General features: G+C 34.3%; 1 protein-coding gene across 1 annotated transcript; it reads left to right on the forward strand.

The window, feature by feature from the left end:
- The first annotated feature begins 5,104 nt into the window (after nt 1-5,104).
- Nucleotides 5,105-20,340, forward strand: LOC124365924. The gene is made up of 3 exons (XM_046822054.1): nt 5,105-5,203; nt 10,898-10,981; nt 19,635-20,340. Exons 1-3 carry the CDS (start codon nt 5,120-5,122, stop codon nt 20,082-20,084), a joined length of 618 nt encoding a protein of 205 aa, XP_046678010.1. The 5' UTR covers nt 5,105-5,119; the 3' UTR covers nt 20,085-20,340.
- The last annotated feature ends 840 nt before the right edge of the window (nt 20,341-21,180 follow it).

Below are 21,180 nucleotides of genomic sequence, written 5' to 3' on the forward strand. Positions count from 1 at the left end.
GACGAAGGCCGAAATTTACTATGATTGTTTTTGACTGATTTGTTTTCAGATTCATTTCAGTGAAATACTGAATGCAAGTGTTCAGTTCCATGAATGAGGTGATTTCTAGTTCTTCTATTGATTTACTTTTAAAACAAAGAGTCGTGTCATCGGCATATTGAACCAGTTTTCCATGCTGGATAACTGAATTCAATCCGCCGACATAAATTAAAAACAGGAGAGGCCCAAGGATAGAACCCTGAGGAACACCGTGGGCTATTTTAATTTTGTTTGACATGACACTCGAAATCTCCACGCACTGACGTCGATCCTTAAGGTAAGAACCGATCCATAAGTGCGGGACACCCCGAATGCCACATTTCTCCAACTGGTGCAACAGTGTCTCGTGGTGCACGTAGTCAAAGGCTTTGGACAAATCGAGAAATATACTAAACACATGCTCTCGTCTATCCAAACCATCGACAACATTGTCCAAAAGGTTGTTCACAGCGTCAATTGTGGATTTGTTTTTTCTAAATCCAAATTGCTCTGGATTCAGAATTTCGAATTTTTCCAGAAAGCTTTCAAGCCTTTCGTAGAAAAGTTTTTCAAAAACTTTACTGAAAACTGGAGAATTGAGATTGGACGATAATTGCTTGTAAAACAAGGATCGTCCTTTTTGAAAATTGGGGTGATCTTGGCCGTCTTTAAAAGAGATGGAAAACTTCCAGTCTCCCATGAAAAATTGATCAATTTTGTTAGAGGACTCAAAATATGCTTGAAGCATCGTTTGAGTAGCCATACTGACATCCCGTTGGCGTCACTGGTCTTTTTTGATTTCAGTCTCTGTATGACACGTGCTACCTCCTCTTCACACACAGGAGCCAAAGCCATGGACGCAACTGGTCCCCCAGTCTCTCCTCCGTGAGACTGAGGATTCTTAAATGACGAATTCGTAAAAGCAACGGTTGAAAAGTATTTGTTGAACTCGTTTGCCACTTTTAATTTATCTTCAACAATTTCATTATTAATTTGGATTGCAATAGATTTGGAACACTTGTTGGAAAACTTTACTGAAAACTGGAGAATTGAGATTGGACGATAATTGCTTGTAAAACAAGGATCGTCCTTTTTGAAAATTGGGGTGATCTTGGCCGTCTTTAAAAGAGATGGAAAACTTCCAGTCTCCCATGAAAAATTGATCAATTTTGTTAGAGGACTCAAAATATGCTTGAAGCATCGTTTGAGTAGCCATACTGACATCCCGTTGGCGTCACTGGTCTTTTTTGATTTCAGTCTCTGTATGACACGTGCTACCTCCTCTTCACACACAGGAGCCAAAGCCATGGACGCCACTGGTCCCCCAGTCTCTCCTCCGTGAGACTGAGGATTCTTAAATGACGAATTCGTAAAAGCAACGGTTGAAAAGTATTTGTTGAACTCGTTTGCCACTTTTAATTTATCTTCAACAATTTCATTATTAATTTGGATTGCAATAGATTTGGAACACTTGTTGGAACCTCCATCTCGAGAAAAGTTATTAATTATTTTCCAAGCCGTTTTGGAAAAATTTTCACAGGTACCCAAGGCTCTATTGATGTCATAGGCTTTTGCAGCTCTTATGACCTTCTTATAGATTCTCCGATACCTTCTGAAAAATATTTTGAAATCATAATTTTGAGTATTGGTGAAGATTTTATAGAAGAATTGGAGCCTTTCTCGAGATATAAGAATTCCTTTAGTTATCCATGAATTTTGCAGCTTTTTACTGTTTTTTGTTTTCCTTGAACGGGCATGCAACATCCAGATAGTGACTGAAGGTGTCACTAAATGACTGATACATATCATCGACATTTCCACACCCACTTAAAGACTCCCAAGACTCGGTTTTTAAACATCTATTCAGGTGGCAAATGTTTTGGGAAGTAATTGCCCTAGTAATTTTGAATTTCCTTAACTGACATGTAAGACCATGTATTTTTAGTATCTCGGGTATTCGAGTTAAGTGACACAGGTATTCTTCTACACTCTTGCTGTAAATTAAAATGTTGTCCAAACACACCTGGAAAAATTGTCCAATATAACAGTACATCATCCATTAGCCGTACAAAAGTTGCTGGTGCATTCTTCAAACTGAATGGCGTGACTTTAAACTGATATAGACCTCATGGAGTAGTAATGGTCGATCTTTGTTTAATAAGTCAGTTAAAGTGGCTTTAGATTCAAAATGTGGAACAAACTGCTATACCAAAAAAACTAAAAAAACTAAAAAAAACTAAAAAAACTGCTATACCAAAAGACTCCAGCTGTCTTTCTAAACCTTCTAGCATTAAAACATGTTCTAAGTATTTAACTCTTGATGAAATAAACAGCATTTCCTTAACTGACATGTAAGACCATGTATTTTTAGTATCTCGGGTATTCGAGTTAAGTGACACAGGTATTCTTCTACACTCTTGCTGTAAATTAAAATGTTGTCCAAACACACCTGGAAAAATTGTCCAATATAACAGTACATCATCCATTAGCCGTACAAAAGTTGCTGGTGCATTCTTCAAACTGAATGGCGTGACTTTAAACTGATATAGACCTCATGGAGTAGTAAACTTAGTCAATGGTCTTGAACTTCTATTTCCACCTGCCAGTAACCAGAATTCAAGTCATCAGTACTGAAAACACAGTTGATAGGTTTTTCTTTCAGTGTGTTCTGTAGATCTTGTATAGGATAAGCATCTGGTAGAGTCCCAAAATTATATTCGGAGTCAAATCTTCTATTACCTAAACTGGAATATTGATATTCAGGTTGGAACATTTGGCAGTTAATTATGTGATTCCAGTTATTTTATATTTTACATCTAACTGTTTTAAATTCTTTCTCTATATTAACAAAGTTCGTTGAATTTAGTAATTGAGCAGTATGTTTGTTTACAAAAGAGGGACTTGCTTAAGTATCTAGGCCAACTATAAAATATCATCCTTTAATTTCTAAATTAATAGCTGGACGGAGAATGTCTAATTTGTCAGTGATTTGCCCCATTCTGATCTTAAATAGCCACTCTCTCTTTCTGTTCTTCAAGATACTTGCTTGAGATATTTTATAAAATTTTTCCCACAGGAGCTTTGGCTACACCTGACAACTCCTGTGATATCATCTTCTTCCAGGCATGTAACAATGTCTCTCAATTTTCTGCAAATGATTTCAGACTTGCAACTTTGACAAAAAATTTTATCTTGTCATACAATAACTCTGTAATATATGTCAAAGACTTGTCACTTCCCTTTTCCGGATGAACTCTCTTGTACAATTGGTATATTTGAATAACAAAGGCATTGGCTTTCATTCTAGTTGGTTGTATTTCCATCTAAAATTTTTTCTGTGCCGTATCTCGAACCTTATGAAAATTCTTTCTGAACATCTTCCCAATCCAAATTCAATCCGCTTATATTTTGCCACTAACTAGCAGCAGATCCTTTTAACTGATAACATACCACTGAAATCTCTTGGGGCAAAGTAGTTCTTTCCAAGAGCACCCAACATTTCTGAACAAAAAGTCTTAGGCATTGCTCAAGTCGTCCATAGTATTCTGGTGTTATTTGAGGAATTTTGGTAACTTTAGAATTTCCAACTCTATTTTTAATTAATAACATATATTGTGTATAAAATTTGTTACTTTTTCTGTAATTTATTTCCACATTGTATTTAGTTTGTCTTGGGTCTGGTTCTTCAACTCAACTACTGTTACATCTAATGATTCTATCTTGTCACTTATCTCTTTCACCATATTTTTATACGTAGAATCCAACACTTTAATCAACTCAGATTGAGTTTCTAGTTTAATTTGCATTTTGTTTAAGAAAACTTCTGATTTTGATTCTATTTGTATTCAGAACTATCCCAATACGGAAAGATTGGGATTGATCTTCAGTTTGAGTGTGAACAAATGCCTCTTGCATTTGTGCATGTTTATCCAGTATTCCTGTATTTTCTAAATCATTTTGGATGTAGAATTCATCTGGATTGATAGCATTATTTTCAAGATCAGTTTCAATCTCTCAATCAGTTCAGCTTTTCAACCTCTAAAAGGCAAGTTTCGCCTCTGGAGTGACTGTTCGAGATGAGACAAGAGCTACAGTCATTTCTTCAATGTAGATCTTTGCCGACATTTTAGGTGAGAGAATTTTCTTGAAAACTGATTTATTGTTTAATATTTCAAAATGAAAGATTTAATTTCTCTTTTTAAATAAACACTCGACAAATAAATTGATTCTATTCAAACAGAGAATGTAAACAAACAAGTAACAGTTACTGCGTTCCAATCTGTTTACAGTGATTCCACTGTTGCGTTCAAATTGTACCATCTTTTTTAAACCAAATATTTTCTTGATTAGGGTTGAAAATATTTCCAGTCCTGTCACGGTCGCCAATTCTAATCGTCGTTCCTAACCAAAGACTTCAATAAACCAGAATATCAATTAGTAAAGACTATTATTCAATACAACTTCGAAACACAACACAACATTACAAAAGATTGCAATCACAAGCACTGTCGACATGCACTCAGCTTAGCAACAGTTCTCAGCTATTTAAATATTTATCTCGATTCGTTCTCGAACAGGGATTACTGAATTACACTTTAAACACTAAATTTGGGATGTTATCCTAATACTAACATACCTAAGTCAATACTCACACAAATGTGTAGTGCTATAATTTAAACAATTTTGAGATGATAATTTTCAAATATAAATTCAGACATGTTGTATTTAATATCAAAATCATCTCTCCCCCAAGGTGTTCATGGTTATGGGTTTGGTTAATTCAATTTATGGATCTGCCAGCGATTTAGTTTGTTATTCTTTTTCAATGATCCTTTCATGTCCAATGACTAATTAACACTTATTAGTGCCTCCGTTGTTTATTTCTCTTTGAGTAATCAATAAATATATAAATTACATTAAAATACAAAACCAATATTTAATACATATTATTGTGAGGCCTTTCGATATCCAAGATACCTTCATCAGACACATCACAAAATATGTATTAAATATTGGTTTTGTATTTTAATGTAATTTAACAGTGACCAATATAAGCTCCATCTACAGCAATAAATATATAGTTCCCCTGTAGAATATGTGAATGAAAATTACTTTGTTTTCAGCTACGAAGATAAAGGCAGAATTGAATTTAACAGTGGAAGAATTACATGAATCATTAGCTAAGGTTTGTTGATGAATATTCTTGTTTATACATAAAAGTATTAAGAGTAAAATCCAATACATATTTTGTGTTAAAATTATATGTGAAACATCTTTAAACTGGATAACATTAGTCTATATGGTTGCACTATAAAGTGAGGTATACATGGGGTCAGTAACCTCTAAAAATTTAAATGAATTTTTTGTTTCTATAATCACAATATCAATAACTGGTATAGATATTTAACTTTTTAACTGCTGGTTATATTTTGTATAATGCTAGGCTTAGTGTTTTTGTGGTTTGAATAATTCAATAGTTCTTTATTTACAACAACATAATGAAGTATAATGGCCTCAAAAGTAACAATTAATTAAAATCTTCTGGTCTCTTGCTTTACAATGTGGAAGAGTTTACAGAATTAAAACATTCTTTCATGGTGTAGAAGAGTGTCTCCAAGAGTCAGTTCTGAAGGCTTTTCTTACACTCCCTTTTTCAAGTTTTTTCATATTATGTGGCAGGTTATTGACATTTTCCTTCCCATGTAAGATGGTTTCTTGCTGTATCGGGTGGTGTGGTATCGAGGAAGTATGTAGTCAGATGCTCTTCGGGTGTTGTGTGAATGATTGTCTTTAGCTCTTGGTAATTCCATTTGAACTGTCTGGACAACTACAGAGTAGTTGCATAGTGCTATTACAGTCATAAGCTTTAAAGATTTAGAAGCTTCTCTACAACTCTCTTCTAACATGCCATATCTGATATGGGATTCAAACGCAGCATGATACATTGTCTATGCTGCTTCCAGTCCTATTATCCACTTAATACTTTTCACTGTATAAATTCCAGGTCCAAGTCTCTTTGGTTTGGCTGTTTCTATGATCAGTTCAGTTAAAATATCTATAAACTTTTATGCCAATAGTTTTGATTGGTTTTATGTTGTAATGTTTTGGATGTTAGGTACTATTTCTTTTGCTAAAATTGATTTGTGTGGTCTTTGATGGGTTGATTGCTAGATAATGTTTGCAGGCAATGTTGCAGAGTTTTGTTTGCTGATATAACAATGTCCGTATGCAGGCCAAATCCAGTGCCATTCTTCATATGAAAGGTTGTGTCATATGCATACATTCTAGTTTTTACATTGTCACTATTGATGTAATGTAAGAAATAATTAGTAAAAAGAACTGAACTGTTTGAGATCTGTAATTACAGCTTTGTCTGTTTATAGTGTTCTGGAGTTCAATGATATATTTTCGTCCCTCAATCTCATGTTTGCCTTGAACTCCCAGTCATGATATTTTTTTAAATTAGCACATGTCTTAAGCAGTCAAAGGCCTTACTGTAGTCTAATCGGATTGCTAATACATAATGATTCTCTTCAAGTTGGTTGACGACATATTCAACTAAGCTTGCAATGGCACTGATTGTAGATTTTCCTTTTAGAAAACCATGTTGGTTTTTTGTTATGAAATTGTAGTATTCAAGGTAAGTTAGCATTCTTGAGACTACAATCTTCTGTATGACTTTTAAAAAGGTGCGGATCAGTGAGGTTGGACGAAGGTTTTCTGCTTTAGTTGTAGAGCCTTTTTGTGTTTTGGATAAATGTTGGGCAGTTTCAAACTATATGCAAACTGTCCAAGACTGAATGATTTATTTATTATACTCACAATTAGTGCTGCTAACTGTGATGCATAGAGTATTACTACCTTAAATGAAATTTCATCAACACCACATGAGACTTCTCTGAGGTCAGTAAGAATTAAGATTAACAGTTCACCTTGTGTTATCCGTGACGGATGTTTTGTTTTATAGCTCGTTATGGATGTTTTCAATTGTTGTATATGTAATCTGTTAAAAATAATGGTTTAGATGTTTAGCTATAAGATATGGATTGCCTTCTATCTTGATAATATCCTGAAGAGCTATGGACTTGTTATTTGGATGGGCTATATGTTCAGCGAAAGTTTTATATTTAAGGTTTCTTAGTTTCATGTTGTATGCTTTCTTTTTGTAATCATTGTCATCCTGTCGTTTTCATTACAAAGTATTATAGTGTGCTCTCAGGAAGTGATTTTTCATCACCATCATCATTTCTCTATCATAGCTTATCTTCGCTTAGATTTGTTTGTTCTAGTTTTTTTCTTTAGGCAAGCTTAATCCAGAGTCCTCATCATTATAGTTTGCAATTGGGTGCCAGTTTTCTATTGCAAGTGCAGCTTGTAAATTGTCAAGGTTTATCCTACTACAGTTTCTTTTCAATATACTTTCATACTTTTTTCATACAAGCATTTTATTTCCAGTTTAAAATTATATATTTGACTCAAGTGGTTATATATTCCTGTGTTAGTAACTGAGAAACTTGCTATGTCTTCTGGTAGGTTAGTGCATATTATGCAGTTAATAGATTTTTTTTAGTTGTAAATGGAGTTGCTGGTAATGGAAGATCTCTGATTCTGTAAATCAGTAATTCCTCTTTAAACAGTGTGTTGTGTGTATTCACAGTGCACACATCAGTACTAGTAATTTATTTTCCGCTCGATTTGAGGTGAGAATGGTAGAGAGATAGCATTATTGGCAATCTAGCTTGTCCTCCTTGTGGTTTGTAAATCTCATTGTGTGTAATTTTATAGCAATTTTAGCTTCTGCAGCTTCATATACCAGTTCGGAACAGTGCTCTGAAATTTTGATCTTCTCTACATCAATATTTGATGTTTCTTTGATATAAACAACCATTCCACCTAGTTTGTGTTCTTCCTGGCAAAACTTTTTTACTAATGAATAACCATAGTTTTTTTTTAGCAGCTAGTTGTTTGTATTTATGCCATGTTATTATTAAGGTGGTGGTAGGGGTGCTTAAAATATGGTTTAGCCAATATATTTTCTTGCATAATCCTTTCATATTTTGTGGGGATGTTAATAATATCATTTTAATCTGTTTTTTCAGAAGGTTGGAGTTTATGAAGATTCTGGACCTCCACCCGGTCTTTTTTTTTGTTCTTCTTGTCGTAAGTTTTCTCTGTTTAGAAGAGGGAGGATTGTTTTGGTGGCAAGTGATACTTTTGTCAAAAAACTCTTTGTAGGTTTCATTTTTTCCTAGCTTTTGAGATAAAAAGGATATTATTGACTTTAAAGTGAGAAGTTATCATATTAATTGTTTTCTTTGGCTGTGTTGTTTGTTTCAGTTTTCTGTCGGGTTTGGCGGATTCCTTCAGTTGATCCTAATGCCTGTAAGGTTGTCGATTTCAGGATATCTCAATCACTGTGTTTGTGGATAGTGTTTCGTCAGGTTTGGATGATTCACTCAGTTAACACTCTTGCCTCAGTTGATCCTACTGCCTGTAGCATTATCAATTGGCTGAAATTCTCCATTAGTGTTGTTTTATGTTTTGCTATCTGAAAAGAAACGCTACAGAGATTTTCTTTTTTTGCAGAATATTTAAGAGTTTTGTGGCTGGAATATGAATGGCCCCTTGGTTTTTGCCTTGCTTTATTGTGTTTATGGCAATCAAGGCAAGGAAGTGTTTTGTTTCCAACCTGTATAAGATTTGTGTTCGTGCTGAGCTTATCAACAAGTTCCCCTACCTTGTTTGCTATTTACATTTATTCTTGCCTTTTTTCAGGTCAGCTACTTCTAAGATGAACGGTGTGGTCAGAGTAGTAGTCTAATTCCCATGCAATGTTTGCATTTCTATAGACTTATAGAAATTATTTTGGTTTTGGGTCTTAATAGGTTTTTCATGTAGATGTTTTGTTTAATTGTTTTTTATACTAAAAACCATCATTGTAAATGGTTTTTTGTGATTATGATTTAATAATAAATGACATGCAAAAGAAAACAACATAAATCAATTGGTTTTTGTTTAGTAAAGACCCCTAAGTGCAAAACAGGTATTTTAAGTCTGGTACACTTATACCAGAATACCCTGATCCTGTCAACTTCCACCCAACCCAATCATCATTAATTTAAGGTGGGCCCTTCTACCAGCCTTACCACTTACCAATGACCCTTTTATAAGTGTACAACAGACCGCAAAAATCCTTAACGTCAGACACAGCAATCAAATGAAGGCAACTCAGCCATTAGACCATACAGCCATCCTGACTATAACGTCTTTGATGTGCAGATAGCTCACTTACGATTTTTTTCCAGCAGACTCACTTAGTGCTTTGACAGACTTAAATGAGTCACGATCATGACCCATATCACTTTTACAGGGATGAAATACCGCATATGTATCTGTGTAATACTACTATAAATCTGATAAATTAAAATGAAATATTTGTTAGTTACTATTTTTAAGATTGTTGCTAATAACAATGTTATTAAAATATTTTTTCATTTGAAACATTTTAATCAAATTAAAATTGTAAGGATATTTTATTACTATTCTATAAGTAATCTTAATTATATATCAAAATCATAAGTTTCAAATCTCAGTCTGTTGAATATACTGTATTAGCTTGAATCGTGTTGTGTTTTCTAAAATTGAAGAGCCCACACCAGAGCATACATAGGTAAATTAGTCTAAAATTCACAATAGAGAGATGTCTGCTAATAATAATTATAAAATATATTAACTTGTTCACAACTACGACTCCCTTTTTATTTGCCATCGAATTTTTCAATAATAATGGCAACAAACTGTAATTGTTTTGTGTTAAAAGTCTAAGTATAACAAGAAATATATATAGGCTTCACAATTTTGCAAAAAAAGTCAATATATTTGTTCAATGTTTTCCGTGTACTACTAGTGGTACCAACATAATTAATTTACCTTAAAAATTAAGCAATCATGCATCCAACAGGGTAGACAATAATCTAAGTTATTTATTTAACCACAGGATCACATTTAACAAACCATCAAGACAACAATAAAAAACGCAATGTGAAAGTTCGTGTGTACCTGGCAGGGTAAACGTCGTCATGAACGTGTACACCAAATATCAAGTAACAAACAATGTTGAAAGTGCACAAATGTCCAATATTCATACATTTTAATGTAACTCAGCTCATCTCAATCTTTTTAATGCTTTGTTCTCAATTGATATGTGTGAATTAAAACCTGCTGCAACTAACACTATAGTGCTTCCCTGGAGGAGTACTTTGGTTCTCTGTGCCCCCTAGTCATTGATGTTGAAACGTTTGGTCCTTGATGTCCCACAAATTTTAATATTAAAATTTGTCTATCAAACTGTACTTCAGTATTTTTTTTAATTCAACGTTGACATCTTGAGTATGTGAAAAAATGAATTTAATAATATGTAAATATTTTTATTTTTAGACACAAGTGGCCACAAATGATATCTTTTGTCTTTGTTCGATATCCTTTCCTTCTGGCATATGTTTCAAAACATTGACATTTTCTTATATATATATATATATATATATATATATATATATATATATATATATATATTTGATACAATTTTCCCCTTTTTTGTTATGGTGTTCTAAAATTTTAATTTTGTTTGAATTATAATCTGCAAATAGTTTAGTAAAATTTTGGCACCTCTTTCAACTGCATTTAAAATAACTTATAATGTCTGAAACCAATTTTTTGCAAACTAATATAAATTCAATTGCTCCTTGTTAGGTCCCAGTGCTCACAAGTTTTGACTTTTTTATTTTAAAAGCACATTTGGTTGAGTTTTAAGATTTGCTTTGTTTTAATCTGTACACATAAGTTATCAATTAAAAATTTCTTTGTCAAATTAATTTTTCAGAAAGACCGAGAAATAATGTCACTTGAAGCAGAGATCAAAGACCTGAAGGATAGAGCTGCTGTCAATGTAGATATCTTCCAAAAGGTAAATCTAAATAATAATCCTGAGCCTCTGGTATTGACCCAGAGGTGCTTTGGAAGACAGATTGGAGAACTCTCTAGTGTACCTCTCACCATAAATTAACTTATTTGTATGATAGGAATATTGTTACGGTTGTTTTAGGTTGAGTGTTAATAAAGCCTGTCACTTGAGGGACTGGACAAATTTCATTTCTGTTTGTCTGTGTGTACGATAAACTAACCTATGACTTGAAATTTAGCATGTAGCTTCATTTCTGTACAATCAACATCAGGATCAATGGTTATACATGTTACTATATGAGATTTGGCTGAGTGTCAGCAAACATTTTTACATTGGTCTTCATGGAGTAACCATGACTGAGTACAATCTACTACTGAGTATAAAACATACATAGGATAACTATCCGTAAGACATTTCTAGAAATATTTTAAATTTTATAGGAAACTTCATTTGTACATAGATAATAAAGTTCTATAATGGTGCATCCATAGGGACTGGCTGAGATACATTGTGACTCAGTAGGCTGGCATGATTTCTCTTTTGTCTGCCCAAGGGGATATAAAAATGTCTGTATGATTATCTGTCTGTCCACAAGATATCTTGAGAATGAAATAAGCTGTAGACCTGAAGTTTTTCATTTAACTTTAGTGAAGGTGGGACAAAATCAGTATGTACTTAAAAAGGTATATATATATATATATATAATACTCATTAAGAACATATACACAGTACCATGGCATAAAGGGATATTTATTAAATGGTTAGGAAAGTTTTAGTTTCAAAAAAATTAAAAGTTGGCGACAAATATGTTTCACACAGGTTACAGAACAGACCACACCAGGTGTTCAGCAGGGCAATAATGTGCTTATATTTGCTTATGGTGTTAAAAAATGCTACCATTGAGCATTATCGAGTGATCTCAAAATTATCAGAACGTATCTTCCACTAACTCTAGCTGAATAAGTTGGAACTATCATTACTAAAAGGTAAAAGTCATTTTTGCATGTATACACGCTTAGAGTACTACGTTTAGAGCAGTCATAATCATTTTTGCATGTATACATGCTTAGAGTACTACGTTTAGAGCAGTCACATGTGATATATACATACTTACAGTATGGTGAGTTAAGTGTTAAAATTTACAATTCAATTTCAGGTTATCTGTTCACATATAAGTTTGTTATTAACAATGTAACAACAGTTCATAATTGTGTGAAGTTTCTAAAATATATACATGACCATCCTCCCACAAATTTATATACTGCAAAAGAATCATTCCATGCTCTCATTATCTACTTAAAAAAAGATTTGGATTTTATAAACATGATGCTTCAAAATTAGTTTCAAACTCACCTGCAGTATGTAAAGTACGAGTAGGTTAAACATTTGGAATTTATTAGGGGACCTAAGTTCTTTAGCTTACATTGAATTGAATTGAATCATAGTTTTATTTCCAAAAAATATTTACATGTGTGCAAATTTACTATTAAATTTATATTGTCTTGTTACTATACTAGTTGAATGTTTACATAACAACATTATACATAAAAATATTATACACATCAAATTTAAAGTGGCCTAGGAAATGAGCCTACATGGGCGGAAAAGCCTATGCGTAGGCTCGAGTTGCTTCCCTGGAGATTTTGGACGAACTGAATCTGGTAATTAATTAATTATCATATTATAACATCAACACACGCATACACACACACACACACAATCCAAATAATACGGTATTGAAATTTATCAGCGTAAATACTACAAATAGTTTAAAGGAAATATTAAAAGAGGAGAAAAGCAAAATTAAGGAGTGGTGTGTTTTAAGGATCAAAAAGTCTACCTGCAGAACAACCTAACACATTACTAGCAATTTCTTTACGAACTGTTATGAAATAAAACAAATAAATGTACAAAATAGGAAAAGTCCATTTAAAGGCATCAGTACTGTTGAAGGGGCATCAAGAGGGGGGAGGCAGGGTCCAAAGTCAGGTCCTTCTGTAATCAGCCGTGATAACTGCCTCAGCCTCCTCCGCGCTGATAAGATACAGCCATTCATTCGAGCGTTTCTTACATGTAAGTATTGAAGGTGAGGTGAATATTTGGTTGTCTGGAAAGTATTTACAGATATTTCTATACACAAGATGGGATATATAAAGAGAATTTGTAGCAGAGAAGGATTTACTGATCTGCATTGATGCGACTCCAATATTCCGTGAATATCGTGTGTTATGAGAATGTGAAGTTGTAGAGAAAATTGTATAAAAATGTTTATAAATGTGAACAAGAAGTGTTTTAATGAAGATTTTTCGAATTGATAGAATGGCAGTTTCTTGATATAAAGTGTCAGTTGGGTATCTCCTAGATTTTTTGAAACCGGCTTTTAAGATTGCCTTCTGAACCACTTGCAATGGCTGTAAAAGAGTTTTATACGCTCCACCCCAGGCTATTATTCCAAACGAGAACAACGATTGGGCATAGGCAAAGTAAGCAAGTTTGATTTCTTTTTCATTTAAAATTTCACTTAAGTGTTTAAACGCAAATATATATTTCCTTGCTCTCTTTTTTACATATTCAACATGTGCAGACCATTTTAAACGCTTGTCAAAGAAGACACCCAAATATTTATAAGACGATACATTTTCAATAGTTTCACACGAACAAAGTTCATTGTTGTAACTGCCACAATTATGAACCACGAGGTCGCCGAGGGTATAGTCTGTGGTCTCTCGGAGAGAGATAGGCATAAACTTAGTCTTTGATGTATTTAATGAAAGAATGTTTTGGTCAAACCATTTTTTTAAGACCATGAGGTCATGTAGAGCGTTAGAACGGACATCACCCCAATCGCTACCTTTTATTAAAATTAAGCTATCATCAGCAAATAAAACAGGATTGCCATATAAATTCAATTTAGAGATATTATTAATATAAATCAAAAACAGAATTGGGCCGAGCGTACTGCCCTGAACCACCCCGTAGTCCACCGGAAGCGCGTCGCTCTCTGTCCCACAGACAGACACGGTCTGTAGCCTACTTGTAAGGTAGGTTGAGAACCATGAAAGCGCATTACCCCGAACTCCAGTGGCATCCAATTTAAGGAGCAGCCTATTTCTATCAATGCTGTCAAAGGCCTTCCTCAAATCAAGAAATATTAAAATAATGCGCAAGTTGTCAGATATAGCCTCATTGATTTGTCTATTGACATCAAAAAGAGCATCAGAAATGTTCCTGTCCTCTCTGAACCCATACTGACACTCGCACAAGATTTGATTGTTAGAAAGATAGGCAACCAATTGTTCTTTAACTATACGCTCAAGGATCTTGGAGAATACACTTAAAAGACTGATGGGGCGGAAATTATTTTTATCTAAGAAGCTATCTCCTTTATGCAAGGGAATGACCTTAGCTATTTTAAAATTATCTGGGAAAATGCCAGAATAAATACTTAAATTTATTAAATGCAGAAGGGGCTTAGAGAAGATATAAATATTGTCCTTTAACATATCAGCCGAGACACTATCACGTCCAGGGGCGGATCCCCCACGCAGTCCAGTCACGTGCCGTATTACATCAAGTTCAGTAACAGTGGTCAATGTGAACACGGTGTCCTGTCTGTAATCCGCATCACTCAAAACCGGGTCCCCACTTGAATCGATGGCACTAGCCAGATTGTGTCCAACCACGGAGAAAAAGGAGTTAAAATCATTAGCTACTTCTTTACACAAACCATGAGATATATACGGAGTATCCGGTAAAACTTTATGGATAGGAAAAGAATCTCTTTTCTTAATTTTACCTGCAAGCTCGTTTACGATAGACCAGAACATTTTGGGGTTGTTTTGATAATTTTCAAGTTTAGTTCTGTAATATAGTTTTTTGGATTGTTTAAGAGATTTACTTAAAATATGTCTGAATGTACGAAAAAATTGATAGAGATCATTATTAAAGGGTTGTTTTTTTAATTTTTTACTTATTTTGTCTCTAATGCGAATCGATTTGACCAAATCGGGTGTAATCCATGGTTTTAATTTTTTTGAGCGTGTGGAATAGTTATTTAAGGGTTTTGAGGAAGTTTTAATAAAATCAGATATTGTATTTTCAAATTGTTTAGCGCATATTGAGATATCCTGGCAACTCAAAACAGGTTCCCAGTTCAAGTGAGCGAGATTACGGCCGAGCAGATGCTTATCAGTGTAATATTGTGTAGTAGAGTCGTCAGTATGTTTGTCATTGTGAGGCGATGTGGCAGTGGCAGTGATAGTCAGGCCAGTACTGTAGTGGTCGCTCACGCCAGTCTGGAACACAGCTGATTGTACATTGTTCATGTCATAGTAACGTTGAAATATGTGATCCAGACATGACGAGCAGTTATTAGTCACTCTAGTTGGTTTATCTATACATTGAACAAATCCCGATCCCAGTAAGCAGTTTAAGTATCTGTCGCATGTTAAAGTATTCTTAAGTAAATCGATGTTAATGTCACCCAAAATAATTCCCATCTTGCTCTTATCTAAACGATTACAATAATTTTCTAGTTCAGTTAAGAAAAATTCCAAGTCACTGTCAAAGGTACGGTATAGGGCAAGTATGTAAAAGGTTTTGTTGCAGTAATTGAATTCTAAGTTAATGCCGTAGACGTCACCAAGTGTTACTTGTGAGGCAGTAGCTGATAAGCGTTTATTGAAGTAAATGATAACACCGTCATTTCTGTTACGTTGCTTGTTCGTCAGTACAATGTCAAACCCCTCCAAAACCTCCCCCTCCTCACCCTCTCTCAACCAACATTCAGTCAGAACAACTATGTCCAAGCGTGGAATATCATTCAGATATGGCTGGTATATCAAAGATTTCCAGTTCCAACCACGTCGAAACTTTGCTAACTGTTAAGTAGAAAAAGAGCTACAGAGACTCCGATTCGAAAGCAAAAAATTTTGTGTATGAGACAGAGGGATACAAATAAAATTAAAATTATTACATCTGGAGAGGGAAGGACGAGTGAGACATGAGGTATAAAGAGTGCACTTGAGGATAGATGCCAACTCACCAATGTTGATCTTGGTTCTTGCCTTGCTTTCATCCGAGGAGGGGGCCTTCCAGCTCGTCCAGGGTTGCAGTGAGATCCAGTGAAGAACGAGTCACTTACACTGATAATCATCACTGACATCGAGGTAGGAACAAGTTTAGAGAGGAACCATCATGAGAACAAAGGGGTGCGAGGCCGCAACTTGACCATGTCACCTCCGACGGGAGCTACAATACATATAAGAGTACAATAAAGAAGGCATTGAAACACAAGATAGCACTATTCTACCTAAAAGAAAAAGACACGGTGAGCTCCAATACAAGACCACAACGAGAACAAAGTGCGAGACTTTGGTATGACTGCGGCTGGCCGTATATCTCCTGTAATGATACACAATACACTTAAACGAAAGTGAAGAAAGAGGACAACGAGACCCTTCCACACCACGAGAACAAAGCGTTGAGCAACCGCAATTGGACCATATCATCTCCGATGGTACACGATACACTGAATACGAGAAAAGAACGTATAGAGACACAAGACGGCACTACTCTGCCTACGAGAGAGAACAAAGTGTGAGACTTTGTGAGTGACCATGACAAGAACAATCTCCAGAATGGCTCTGACGGTACACTGAATGTTGGGGCATCTAAGGGACCACGCAATATCTCCACCAATGAGAGGAGACCATTAAATTGGACAATAGGTACAAGTGCCACTGAACAGCTCACCAGTTATTGATTTTGCCCTGAACTATATAAAAGATAGCAAGGATTCTTCTACTGAATATTAAAAAATAAACCTACTCTACTGAATTATTGTAAATATTAAACAGCTAACATTGAATTGAATTCTTGAAATGTTTTTGCTTCACTGTGGAGAGCCATATTCAGTGAACAGAAAAATGTTAACCCGAAAACTGCCAATAATAAACAGGTGAGATGAAGGGGATGATGCTATACTGTGATTGGCTGACCAACACTGATTAATATGGCTTTGTTATCACAGGCTGTCAGCTTCTATGTTCTTAGTTGGAGTTATTTTCTTTCTCAATTATTTATAATTTTGTTCTTACTATATTCTTGGATAATAATGTGATTTTTTGCAAATATTTTGTTTTTTCTTATTTATTGCTTGTTTAGTTCTTTATAACTGTTTTTCCTATGTTGGGTGATTTTTCAATATTCTAAGTAACTAGGATTAAAGCCAATTTAATGATAAAAATATAATAATTAACCTTACTATTGAAAAATGTATAGCTATACAGTTTCTTTATTATTTTTAAATAAAATTGAAAAATATATTTTTTTCACATAGGTGTATATTCAATACTCATTACTTGCCTATTTGTAGAAACCGAATCTATTGATGCTATTGTACAGTTGAATATTGTTTGTAATAAAGTATTTTGGGTTCCGAGTTTCAGAAAAATCTAATTCCAAAGTTTGTCCTAGATCCAAAGGGAACTCCAACAGAAGAAATTATCTGCTCGGGAGTTTCCAGCAGGCAAACTACACCTGAGTACGCAGAAGAGATCAGGCAGGATTTTGCAACTGTACTGAGAAAGTCAAAACCACCCTTGGATTGGATATTTGGGACTTATCCAATATATCGAAATAAGAAGGAAATTTCCTGCATGCTTGAAAAGAAGACGGTTCTAAAATTGTTCAGTGAAACATCAACTAACAGATATTTCAAGGTTGCAGTCTTTCCATAGGTCTCATCTTATTTCTGTAATATTTCCAAATAAGACATTGTGGCAAGTCCTAAATTTCTATAAAAAATACATAGCTGTGAAAAGGATGCTTGTGATTGGAGAAAGAGAAATTCCTTCTGTAAAAGTTTTGGTGGTTTGCTAGTGCCTCCAAGAAGTGGTTGTTCCTTTCTTTGAGATCCGAGGGTTTGTTGAGATTTCTCACTACTAAAATCTTTCTCTCATGTGGACAGGATGGTATTATCCCTCCAGTATTATAAATCTTTTCTTCAACCTCATTTTTGGCTTTGGTGTAGAAATAAAAATGACCTAATTTTTCTGTCAGTTAGTAGAAATAAATGTCTGATTCTGTACAGCTAGCTGATTTTCCAGTATTCAGCATCACTTCATTGGTCATAGAGCACCTCAATAAGATCTTGGCACAGTGGCTTCGGAAAGCCAACATAATTGATTTTATAATCCTTGTTGTGAACAAATTCTTAGTTCTAAGTATTTTCTTATCAAAGACGCGTTTGAAATTGCTTAAACTTCACATGGCATATCTATATGTTGCAAAACAGCATGATACATTTTGTTATTGCTAACGTTTTGGCAGAATTGGAGTGCCAAATTGGTTTAGGTAGTATATGTCAAGTCTCTATAAATAGAGTATTACGTTGAACAGGCAAGAGGTTTGTGTGGGTTGTGGTGTAAGGTTGGACAATCTGCTGTTGATTTTTTTTGCTTAATGTAGATGTTTTGAGTGCTGTACCCCAATATATGGGCTATAATTTGAGAATCGGTGATTTAACTCTTTGTCTTTTGCTGATAATCTTATCTTATTTGTGGAATTGTACTTTTTCTCCAGTTAAGTCTCCAGATCTAGTTAAATCTGCATAAAAAGATATTGCTGGAAAGCAAATTGTTGGTCTTGGATGTCCTTCAGGACCTGTCGTTGGTGGCGTTTATGACTCTGGGAAATCTAGTTATCAGTGGCACTTTTGAACCTGGAATTACGTTTTCAACGTGCTTCAAGATCCACTATAGTTGAGATGTCAGAATGGTAAGGTTGAAAACCTGACTAAAGAGCAACGGATCCACTAAGTACCAAGTTGGGACTGTAAGACGTATGATTAAAATTATGCCATTTGTGCAAATATATGTATGTTGTTGCATCAGCTAAATGAGTCTGAATGTTGTCATGAAGAAACAAGATTCCAGTAGACAACATTCCACACCTTTTCTCCTGGATGGTTTATGATAGTCTCTTATTTTGCTTTTGTACTTCAATAGCCTAACATTTTAATAACTGAAAATCCTATTAAATCTTAATTGAAAAGTATTGTGTAATAAAAAAGTAATAAAGTAATAAGTATTAAAAGTAATAAAGTGTATTGCATAAACTGAATGACACTAGAATTTCACGTGTAGACAGATTTTCTTTTACAGCGATATTATTTTCTACAACTGCAATTGCATTATTTGTATATTGTCAGTGAAGCAAACAGTATTGCATAGAAATTAAATTCTGTTCATATTTATACAGATTTGAAAACAACTATTCATGCAACTGATATGCATACATTTAATTTTTTTTAACAGATCTTGTATGTCTAGACTTAGTGCTGAAACATTCATTATTTTCTGGATAATTCTTGTTTAACACTTAACCAAAGTCACTTTCTGAATCTATTTTTAGAAATTATGATTTAATTACTTCTTGTCCATTTGGTCAATTTTAACTATGTTAATTTAACCAGATATCAACTAATTTAATATTATATTTTTATGCTCTTCTAAGCTGGCTGTTAAGACTCGGACTGCCACTGATAATTTAAGATAGCACCATGTTTTCTAACTAAATCCAGTCGTTGTTATAATAGCCTCATCCAGCATTAGCATAAGCATTTAACACTACTTCGGTTGTGTCACTGTTACAGAAATTGGCTGATCAAGAGAGAAAATATCAGGCAGAACTGGAGACGTGGAAGGCTGCAGAACTCAATCGGTCGATGTACCAAGAGGTACAGAGCAGTGGAGTGTTACAGTATGATGCACGCAATTCCTATCAGCCCGGAAGATCTACTTGGGAGCATCCCTACCAGCACCCAACTACCCCCACCCAATCCTTCATATCCCGAGTGAGAAACGTCCAGCAGAGACCCATCCAACCCAACATTGTACATCCTCTCCAAGCCTATACAGACTATCACTCACCTGGGAGATTTTACTTAGAAAATCGTAACCCTAACATTACTGAGGAGAGGGAGGAAGACAAGACTGAAAAGCCAACTAATAACCCTAACTCTTCTGCAGCTGGACAGAAGCCAAAAATATTGGTTCCTTCTAAAAGAAAGAAACTATTTCACCCTTCCATGAATATTCTTTGAGAACAAACCAAATATTCAGTTCTTGTAAAATGCATTTTGTACCAAATTTTTTCAAATAATGTTGATTTAGACTGTTAAATAGGAAACTCTTATTTATTAATTTAATTGTATCTAATTGTAAATCTAAAAAAAAACAGTGTAGTTATAACAATGTGTTAAAGTGTAAGGCAGCTAATTTAGATTTTGTAAATAAAAATGTAATATTTCTTAACCACCCAATACTAAAGTCTACATAAAACTTGCTACATACATTTTATCTTTGACTTTATTTTACTTGTTCCCAGAACCAGTGGCAGTGTGAGAAACTGATCAACATATACAATAGGGTTGGTACAGTATAATGGGGCTGATACTAATAAAAGTACTAGTAACTGTCAGGATGGCTACTTCAAATTCATTGGCTTTATTCTATTTGTTTCCCAACCAATGGCAGTGTTAGAGGCATGAGGTACTTGTGACTCATTTGTAATAATATACTTCATTGTTTTATATACAGGGTGTATATTATGTCTGGAAACACCCAAATATATCCTTTAATAATTTAAATATAAATTTGAAACCTCTTACAATCGTGATAGAGATTGGGCATCTACTTTTTGGAACAATGTTTTGTTATGTCACACCAACGGGGGACGTCCTGCTGAGGGTATCGTGAATATTCTTAATGGAAGCCTATACCTTGTGATACATAATTTTAAAGGTAATAGCTTACTGAATTGAATGCCACAAACCGCATCTCAAAGGAATTATTCTATCAGAAAATAGAGCATTTTTAGTATTGAAAATTTACTGATGTTCAACAATGTAATTTTAACATGGTTCTTGCCACAAAATGTGTTACACTAATTTTTTAGCATTTTTTAAATGTTCAATTAAAATAAAATAAACAATTTATTTTTAAGCTGGTTTCATTAGTACAAATTTACCAGTTTTTATTACAATGAATAAAACTTATGAGTCACTTTCTCTGATTACTTATGAATCTGTACTTGGTGTTTTCCAGTCAGCAGGAAGGTTTAAAGAGACAAAGGTCACTAGCCTATGAGAAACATTATTGTGTTATTAATCATCTGGTCTACAGGTTTCAGTTTGTTGA

Source organism: Homalodisca vitripennis, chromosome 1, assembly GCF_021130785.1.
Source record: "Homalodisca vitripennis isolate AUS2020 chromosome 1, UT_GWSS_2.1, whole genome shotgun sequence".
NCBI classification, from domain to species: domain Eukaryota; kingdom Metazoa; phylum Arthropoda; class Insecta; order Hemiptera; family Cicadellidae; genus Homalodisca; species Homalodisca vitripennis.